Raw genomic sequence first — 8902 nt, forward strand, 5'->3', positions numbered from 1 at the left:
GTGTACATTGTTTAGTATGTAGTACTTCTACACATTGATTGGGAGGGCAATCCACTATACTCAATTTTGTACTTTTATTTGCCTCTTGTGAAGTTGGATAAAATTAGAGTGTGTGAGAGGTTGGCTGCATCCTTTACAAGTAGCCGGACCTTGGAGCCAACAGCTTTGCAATGGTAAGATTCGGTGGAGTCGACAGCTATAACTTCTCCAATGGTAGAAAAGGCTTTTGTGAGGAATTATGTTGAGCGAAAAATCCTTAAGCCTCGGAGTTGTGTCGAGTTTAGGAATGTAGTTTGGTATGTGTCGGTTTGTGATTCGGGGTCAAAGTCGGCTAGCCAAGTTGAAAATAGGATATCTTGGTTGTTGAACCGGTATGGTTTAGTTAGCGTGTGTAATTATCCTTGTCTGCTCGTAAATTCTACTTCGAAATAGCCTCCCCTGAGCATCTTTGTCGAGGAGTAGGAGCTATGAAGAATTCTCCTGGCCCACTCATGCAGTATTCTTGGGCCAGGGTTTTTTCTCAGGTATCCTGTTAGGGTACAACTTTCCTCGAATGCAATTTGGTCCTTCATGAGTTGCATCGTCTCTTGACTGATATTGGCTTTTGCTTTTGTGTATACAGAATCTGGTTGCATTGCCTTAGGAGTTGGATGAGTGGACGCTCTTGTAGCTCCTATGGTGGCTGATTTACTTGGTTGTTCGTGTGGTGGTCTGTCGCCGTGTGCCTCTCTTTGTCTGGTTTTGTGCGAGTTCCTCTCTCCACGGGCATCTGAATTAGCGGTTGTGCTTTGCTGCGAAGTGCGTATGCTACTTCCTTTTGGGGGCTACTGAGTGCAGCCTTTCGTTGCCCATTGTCTATTCTCCTATCCATTTTGATCGATGTGCTTACTTTACTATATTGGGTTCTGCTGCTGCTGAAGCCATAGCTTGAAGCCCGCTCTAACCCGGTCAATTACGTGCTTCACCAAGCGTTTGGGTTTCCGCAAAATTTGGATCTATTTCTCCCAAACCCAAATCTACCTGTGAATTGCTGCTATGCAACCCCCTAGAGTGTTGCAGTGCCTCACCGACTGTTGCAAACTATTGCGCTTCTCAATCTCTCAGAAATCAGTCATTTCTAAAATATCGGATCGCTAGGTTGTTTGCGACTCCGGATTTCATGTAGCCCGCCGCTTTGCTGCTCTACCAACTGGCTCTACCACTGAGCTATAAAAGTAGACGTTCTGACCTCCAAGAATGGGATTTATAGAAAATATTTGCCCCACCACATATTATTATCGAATCAGCATTGGACACGTGGGTGACGACGTGACAATTCATGGTGATATTTCGGAAAGTACTTTTTTGCTGGTTGCGGGCTAGAGGTGGTGGAGCTTTTGTAGGTTGGGTGTGCTTGCTCTGCCTTTGATCGGGGGGTTGCACTGCAGTAACTGGCGCTTGTAGATAGATATGTGTGGAAGTAATTTGCGGTTTGAGTATAATCTCTCTTGCGTTGCTTGGGCAGTTACGCTGTACTAAGAAGCAGCGATTTCTAGAAGATGGAGGTCGCCAATCGACCTTCCAGTTTTGGGTGCCCGCTTCTCAATGTAAGAGCTTGTACTTTTGCTGATCTTAGGATTGTTTGCGTGAACTAATTTGTTTACAGTGAGCGTTGAGCGAGAGTTTATGTTTCCATGTGTTGGCGAGGGGAGCTTCAGTTTGAAACTCATTGTCTTCAGTTGAGTGGTGGATAGTGAAGGAGATATGCCAGAAAGAATTCCTCTTGCCAAAGGTTTAGTGTAACGAACAGACTCGGGTAATGTTGAATTTCCTGTTTTACATGCTTTTTGTGAATGCCCGTAGCGATTCGCTGAGGATTCGTATCTGTCGTCTTTGCAAAGAGGTGGGCACAAAATGGTTCGTAGATTATCGCCATCGTCGACGTTGTTGAGGAGATTTGAACGCTGAATTGTTTTTGCGCTGTGTGTATAATTTTGAGTACCCGATTGGGTGAGTCAGTGGGATACGTCAATTCACGCAGCCTATGTTTTAAATAAGGAACTTACGGTTACTGTCGGAATTTGAGCATGAATTTTGCATGTTAGGGTTCTCTGACGGGCTCGAAACGTGAACAGAGCAGTTAGAAAATTTAGTTCTTTAGACGAGTTTTGGATCTTAAATGGTGAGTGGTATTGTGTGATGAAGGCAAATGTTAATGTTGATAGCTCTAACTGATCTATTTTGGGTTCAACAAGGTTCTCATATAATGATCATTGTGTTCCAAAACCTATGAACTTGGTTCGTTACAAGGCGGAGGTTTTATTCCAGCATGCGAGTTAAATGGTTCGAACATTCTTTAAATCTAAAACTCCGTACGTGGCTAGGTTCTTGATTGCGTTGGCTCTCGAACTATAAATTTACAATCTCTCTTTTACATCTAATAGGAAAATTTTGGGCAAAGAACGACAGATGACGATGTTAAGGCCCTAGATCCTTTCCACTTGGAGGTAGCAGATGGCCCCAGCGCGGGAGCAAGCGAGAACAAGCCTGAAATGCAATCAGCACTCGATCCTTTGCTTCAAAATCCTGATGGGGCGACGCAAATGTTCAATGATATGCATGGACTGCCGGTTGGGCTAGAGCGTAGTTGCGAACTTCATAGGCCAGGTGTTGAGCCTGGAGTAGGACCCAACAATAGCTCGAGTGTCGGGGCTCCAATTGAAGCACAAGAAGATAAAGTCCTTGGCACATCACCTGCTAGAACTGAATTAAGGCACATGGGTGGCTTAAATGTTGAGGCTCAAAGATTAGGGGCCACTTACTGGGGGGTCGGGACAGACGGTGGAAGAAGTGGCAGACTTGAAAACGGTGTCCCTTATGGTTACTTCGCTGGAGTTTGAGGTTGAAATTCACAACGTTTAGAATATAATTCTCCCTAATCTGTATCATCCCACAGAATTTTGTTTGCTGATTTGGTACAGATGATGTTGAATGGGAGAGTTTTTAACGAAAATTCTTGCCGGTTTTGGTCAGAATGTTTAGATTGTTTTCTCTGCCACAGACCATACCCCTGCTCTGTAAGTGGACGAGCAGGGCAGTGACATATTTCATAATTCATAAGTCTTGTCAAAGGCGAAGTTTTGGCTGCCTTGTTTGTCGCATCTCCGTTTCCATTGGTGTATAGAAAGTGAATCCCAGCAGTGGGCAAAAAATGTACTGATTTCTTTGTAACACACGACCTGTATTCTTATCAGCGAGGTAGTGGCATTCTGCTCTCTCTCATTGTTTTGAGGTGTGGATAATCCACCTGCTCCTGAATCTTAGCTTCACCTCCAAGATTCTAGAATCAAACTAATTTTAGCTCCAAATCTGTCTACGTTGGTGCGCTTTGAAGTACGTGCGCAACATGCCTTTTAATACTAAATGCATTTAATATTCTACATTCTCCTGCGAAGTAATCGGGCATTTTCTTACAAACAACTCAATCTGCTTAGAACTGTCTTATATCACGTCAAGGATATTTTCGCTTGGTTTTTGAGTCACCACGGGCATCTCATTCGAAGAACTCCTTCCGTCTGTGATAACTGCTATGACGGTGAGGCTGGCTTGAGTGTTTGCTCGAGTCTTCCTTGTAGTGATCCTTCCGATGGCTACTGCGATGACTGGAATGATGCTCGGATCCTTCTCTTCCATGGTAACTTGAAACTGACCCATCCTTGTAACGCTGGTGCCCACTACCGTGAACAGAAGTTGAAGTTAAATGGAGGTCCGTGCTGATGTGGAGAGAATGGGAATCCATGTAGTGGTGGTCCTTGATATCGTGGTCATTCTGGCAACGATGGCTGGTTGAACGGTGTCCTGACAATTCCTTTTGACGACGTTTACGGTGAGAAGGGCCATGATGCTCTAACCTATGTTGTCTGCTGCGATAAGAACGCTCCGCCGAGAACTCTCTCTCATGCCCTAAAGAACGCCCTGATTTATGGCTACTACGGTGACGATGACGGGGGAGATGATTGTGCGAAGCAGTCCTCGATGTACTCCTGTCGTGACGACCCTCATAATAGTCCCTCCGATGTCCATTGCGTGAATCTCTGCCCCGATAGACATGGCCACTGCGATTGCTCAGGGTTGTGGAAGTTGTGCTGTGAGAGCTTGTGGTTGTGACTGAGACGGAGTCAGACTCTTCGCGGTGCTTGTGCTGGCGGATGTAGTCTGGAGACGTCGATCGGCTTCTCTGTCTACGATGCTCATCTCCGACGTGGAGACTGCGATGATTTGTAATGTAATCCTCTTTGCAACGATCTTTGAATTGCACGGAGCTCGCCCCTGAGCGCTTGGAGTTCGAGGTTGGTGTGTCCACCTTCAAAACTTCATGTACTCCCTCGAACGAAGATTGAGGTTCAACGTTTTCTTGCTTGAGCGGTATACTCTTAGTTACCGCCGATGTTGGTTTAAAATCTGGTCTTGGCGTTTTTTGAGATTGCAAAAATTCTGCTTTCGGTGTCTTGGAACTTGGTATAGAGTCTGCTCCGAGTGTCTTTGGATATGAAGTGAGCTCGGCTTTCGGTGTTTTAGGAACTGGCAATGAGCTTGCTCTCGGTGTCCTGGGATGCAGGGTCAGGTCAGGCACTCTCGGGGTCTTGGGGAGCAGAGTTGTATCGGCTCTTGGCGTCTTCGGGAGCAGGATGTCGGATTTGGACGTTCGTAGTGGCGGAAGAGCTGGTACATCCATGTGTTCAGAGAGCTGGGTTCGAGGTAGCGGTGTTGTCTCAAACCTATGGTGTTCCATGAGTGCCGGATCTTTGGACTGAAAGGACTTGGTTACCTTCTTCCATCCAAAGCTCCAACCAGACTTATGCTTGGTGTTCTTCGTCAATCCCTCCACCTGACGCATCAGAAGCAGAAACATCAATGGCTTGCTTGATGGATACAGGAGTAAGAGTCTCAAAAATCAAGTTCGTTGGGATGCAGGTGCACGGTTTTATTTCATTACCTGCTGATTCATCCCGCTGTAGTCTTGGGCCATTTCTTCGAATTTCGTGGAAAGGTTGTGTATTTCCATTTGAAGTGCATCTGTTTGGATGAGGCGGCTCTTGAAGCTCTCAATTTCCTGCACCGCATTCCGCAATGACTCAATTTCGGCAAGAACAAACCTCAGAGTCTCCTTCGTAGATAAGCCACCCAGCAGCATAGAGCTATTTTCGCTGGCAATGGTCGGACTAGGTACGGCAAGATTCAAAGCATTGGCACTTGAGATGCTGGGACTCCGCAATCTGCTGATGGTGGTGACACTAGTACTTGTGCTGGAGCTTGTACTACCGTCGCTCAGATCACTGGAGGAACCGGATTCTGACGAAGTGGATGAAAATAATTTGTCTGGCCCACTACCCACATCTTTGTCGTTGATCACCTTGTTTACTGTTATGGCATTTCGAAGCTTTATTTGCTCATGGAAAAGCACCTGAAATTACCAACATTGAAAGAGAGAACTTTCGCTCATTAAATCTCGACCTAATTAGCAACCGAGAAAATAGAAGCTCAGAACTTCGTAGCTTAACTCCTCAGAGCAAGGAAAATCACAAGATGGATGCATTACTTGTACGATGACTCTTAGTGGGAGATGTTCGTTCGAAGCAGCGTGCACACAGGCACCCAAGGAGAGAGCTCCGGTGTCTATGAAACTGCACAGCTTCTTACGCTCCAGCTCGGTCAAGGATGGGTGAGCCTGAAACTCACGATGTATTACAAAATTGTAAGCTTGCATGCATTTATTTGTATTCTCTTGACCTTTCATTGGTCATACTAAGTTTCAAAGATAGCGGATAGTGTGTGATTAGCATTACCCTGAGGAAGGCATCAATCGCTCTATAAATGGAATCATCTGAATCACGGGGAAATTCTGTTATCAGCTCAGCAAGCGTGATGAATTTGGCAGGAGACACGTTGGAGTCTTTCCCAACTTCCTCCAAGTACGTCTCCAGAAGCTGGGCCACCTTGCAGTTCGTCGTTGTGGGCGGAAGTTGAGTCTTACGACTGGGGCCTTCGTTGACGTAGAATTTACTTTCCAGCTTCTCGCTTTCGTCACTAGAAAGATCTAATGAGCCGGTTTCAATGGAGGCAACTGAATTCGTCCGGCTGTGTAACTGACTTCGGCTCGACAATGTAGATGTCTCGCTCGATGTGCTTACAAAGCTCCCAGTACTGGTGCCACTAATGCTCGAGTCGGAGACACTGGAGCCAGAAATACTGCGACCGCTCCAGCTGTCCGTTGTAGTTCTAGAGTCACTCAAGCTGCTTGAAGAGGCACTTAAACTTCCAAGGCTTGATCTCGAGCTTGACGTGCAACTCGAAGATCCGGAGACGCTTGACCTTGAAACACTGCTTGGGCTAAACGCGGTAGAAATTCCCTGAATTTGGTCCTGCACCCTCATTTGCAGCTTAATGTGGTCATTGGACAGTTATTATGGCGGATCAAGCAATGTATGCATCTTCCGTAGGATCTGATCTGTCTAAATTCAAAAAGATAGCGTGCTCACTTGCAGATAGAATTCCACGATTTTCTGGACGATATCAAGGTCGCAATTCGATTCACCAGGTACAGGAATGAGGAGGTCGTCAATTTCAGCTTTCTCTAATTGAGAGGAAATTCGTTTCGCTAGCTCTGTCTTGCAGAAGGAGCTAGCATTCCCTAAACACGCGACTCGCAAAAGCTTGAGCAGGAATTTTACGGACGTTGCACTAAGCTGGAAGGGCAGTAGGTTCACAATCCCTTGAAGAACAGCCCGATGCCTGTGTAAGGTTTTTGTTGCGTCTTGAGGGACCATCTGCTGATCGGAGCTCGTGAATGCCACGATGCTGGCTTGCACTGGGCCATCCTTCGTCTTCAATGTGGTGGACAAGTCCAATTCTTTTGCGAGCTGCAGCCATTTGTGAGCGTAGTATTCCACAGCGGCTCCGAAGTCCACCGGATTCAACCCCTTCTTACTTACAGCATTCATCACTTTCTTGAATGCGCTAATGCTCAGCGAGCAGACCTCATCGAACCACCAATCACGCTGGACTTCCTTGGCAACTGCTCTACTGGAGAAAGACCATCGCACGGCATAAAGATCTGCGTTACATTTCCTAGCAATCGACTCAATGCACTTGCTTACGATCTCCAGATCATCTGCCATTGGGTTGAGCTCCGAGCAGGTCTTGAGAACGCTGATACTATCCCGCCACGAGCTCATTACTACTTTAGTTAAGTAATTCTCCGTCTTAGCCACCAAGTTTTCATTTCTAATGTCCTCTGTCATTTCCAGATACTCGGCGGCGCAACGCAGGGTTGCGACATTGTGAGGGCTGAGCTCCAACTTCACTCCATACAACAGCCTGACAACATGCTCAAATGTTCGGGCTCCTCCAGGGATGTCAGAGAGATCAATTTGACACCTCTCTGTATTGCGAGACTCATATGCCAGGCGATTGAGTCTTCCACTTCTGGACAGGAGCGGGAACTGAAAGAAGAAAACAAGGAACCTCGCTTCAGATTAAATAGATTTCCGTAGTCAGCTCATTCCGGAAACGGATTCTGAAACACAGTAAACAAATAGCGGGTTGGATCAAAAACCTTGTGCAGATTGAATCCCCGATCTCCCACTTCGACATATAGATTGACGTGTGGTTCTGTAGCCCCGCCCCTGCGATGCCATCACCAAATGCATCAACCGGTTCAGAGTGGGAATGGATCACTGCAAATGACATTAACGGCAAAAAATACTCACCAACCTAATTCACCATTGACAACGCAACCTAATGCACTCTAACTCGTGACGGTTGTGTTTACCGGACATTTCCTTTTGCAAGAGGCCCTAGTGTGCGTCCACCTCGGGGATGAGATCGATTCTCCTCCTTGGCTACCATGTCGCTCTATGGGTCGATGGCGATGTAGTTCGTGCCCGACCCACTGGATGATCTGCCTGAGTTTAAATCCTCAGGGACCTTGGTTCACCCCCGGCTAGGTGGCACGCTCAATCCTCACCTCCATTCTCTTATTACTCAAGTGGATACTAGCCCGAACGAAGTTCTCTTGTGACGTTAATTTCCGCTGAGTCCATATACGTGACAAGTGCAAGGTGTTGACGCGAGGAGAGTCTGGCGTTGTCACAGAATACTAAGAAGTCTCCTGGTGATCCTGTCTGAAGCCGATAATCTAATGCTGATGTTAGATCGCTGCTTTCTGCCTATAATTCTTTCAGAGCAGCAAAACAACCCTGCTCTCACAGTGAGCCTAACAACGAGCTCTGACATAGCTGGAATGGCTAGGTAGTTGTATGTAGCCAGATTTCGGAATCGCTGATCAGGACTCGTATCCCCAGTAACATTCCACTTGGCGCAGATCGATCGTTGACGGGATGTCGGACCATTGAACTCCAGCCTGTGGAGTAGAAAGTGCCATTCCGCGCCACCGTTTTCGTCGGGCAGCATGCTCCTCCGCTGCCTCTGTGTTCTCTTCACTAAATCTGGTGAACCCGGCGCTAGTTACTAAGGCACTATATGCCGCTACCTTAGCTTGCTCTGCAGAAGAATCTATTTTCATGCTATGTACCGCCTGGAATCTTTCCATAACCTCCTGTTATTCCAAGACAATCGTGAACTTGCCTGTCATGCCTGATGTAGCTGAGTGACTCCGAGACTGACACAGCTCTTAACACAGCTAGTTTCAGAGGCACGATCTGATGCCGTTGACTGCCTGCGGAGTCTTTGTGAATACAATTCTAGCGCTATTCTCATGACCAAGTCAGAGTTAGTTCTAGCACTCAAAGGTCTTCTGCATTACTAATTTTTTACCACTATGCTTCTGCGCGAAATGAGTTCGTAATGAACAACTTGGATGAATTCAGTACAAGAGCACACGTGGAACAGTGATCCTAAGTAT

General features: G+C 46.6%; 2 protein-coding genes across 3 annotated transcripts; one reads left to right on the forward strand and one right to left on the reverse strand.

The window, feature by feature from the left end:
• The first annotated feature begins 211 nt into the window (after nucleotides 1-211).
• On the forward strand, nucleotides 212-3140 carry LOC112290682 (uncharacterized). Of its 2 annotated transcripts, XM_073538293.2 has the most exons (3): nucleotides 212-524; nucleotides 623-1586; nucleotides 2424-3140. In XM_073538293.2, exons 2-3 carry the CDS (start codon nucleotides 1539-1541, stop codon nucleotides 2877-2879), a joined length of 504 nt encoding a protein of 167 aa, XP_073394394.1. In that variant the 5' UTR covers nucleotides 212-524; nucleotides 623-1538; the 3' UTR covers nucleotides 2880-3140. The 2 variants fall into 2 exon arrangements, with proteins under 2 accessions (XP_073394394.1, XP_024393011.1); XM_024537243.3 differs by lacking the exon at nucleotides 212-524 and having other exon boundaries at nucleotides 599-1586.
• Nucleotides 3141-3160: 20 nt separating this feature from the next.
• Nucleotides 3161-8628, reverse strand: LOC112290681 (uncharacterized). Its single transcript, XM_024537242.3, has 7 exons — nucleotides 7811-8628; nucleotides 7595-7664; nucleotides 6519-7481; nucleotides 5826-6401; nucleotides 5579-5707; nucleotides 4976-5443; nucleotides 3161-4867 (listed from the first exon to the last, which is right to left on the reverse strand). The coding sequence occupies exons 1-7, from the start codon at nucleotides 7885-7887 to the stop codon at nucleotides 3533-3535; spliced, it is 3618 nt and encodes a 1205-aa protein (XP_024393010.1). The 5' UTR covers nucleotides 7888-8628; the 3' UTR covers nucleotides 3161-3532.
• Between the last annotated feature and the right edge of the window lie 274 nt (nucleotides 8629-8902).

This window comes from Physcomitrium patens, chromosome 13 (genome assembly GCF_059467195.1).
Source record: "Physcomitrium patens ecotype Gransden chromosome 13, ASM5946719v1, whole genome shotgun sequence".
In the NCBI taxonomy this organism is placed as follows: domain Eukaryota; kingdom Viridiplantae; phylum Streptophyta; class Bryopsida; order Funariales; family Funariaceae; genus Physcomitrium; species Physcomitrium patens.

Bases quoted from the DNA above. Each gene is read 5' to 3' on its own strand.
- LOC112290682 (XM_073538293.2), top strand. From the start codon at position 1,539: ATGGAGGTCGCCAATCGACCTTCCAGTTTTGGGTGCCCGCTTCTCAAT. The intron at 1,587-2,423 runs GTAAGAGCTTGT...TACATCTAATAG, and splicing joins TTGGGTGCCCGCTTCTCAAT to GAAAATTTTGGGCAAAGAAC.
- LOC112290681 (XM_024537242.3), bottom strand. From the start codon at position 7,887: ATGGTAGCCAAGGAGGAGAATCGATCTCATCCCCGAGGTGGACGCACA. The intron at 6,402-6,518 runs GTGAGCACGCTA...ATGAGGGTGCAG, and splicing joins TCGTGGAATTCTATCTGCAA to GACCAAATTCAGGGAATTTC. The intron at 4,868-4,975 runs GTAATGAAATAA...CTGATGCGTCAG, and splicing joins ACAGCGGGATGAATCAGCAG to GTGGAGGGATTGACGAAGAA.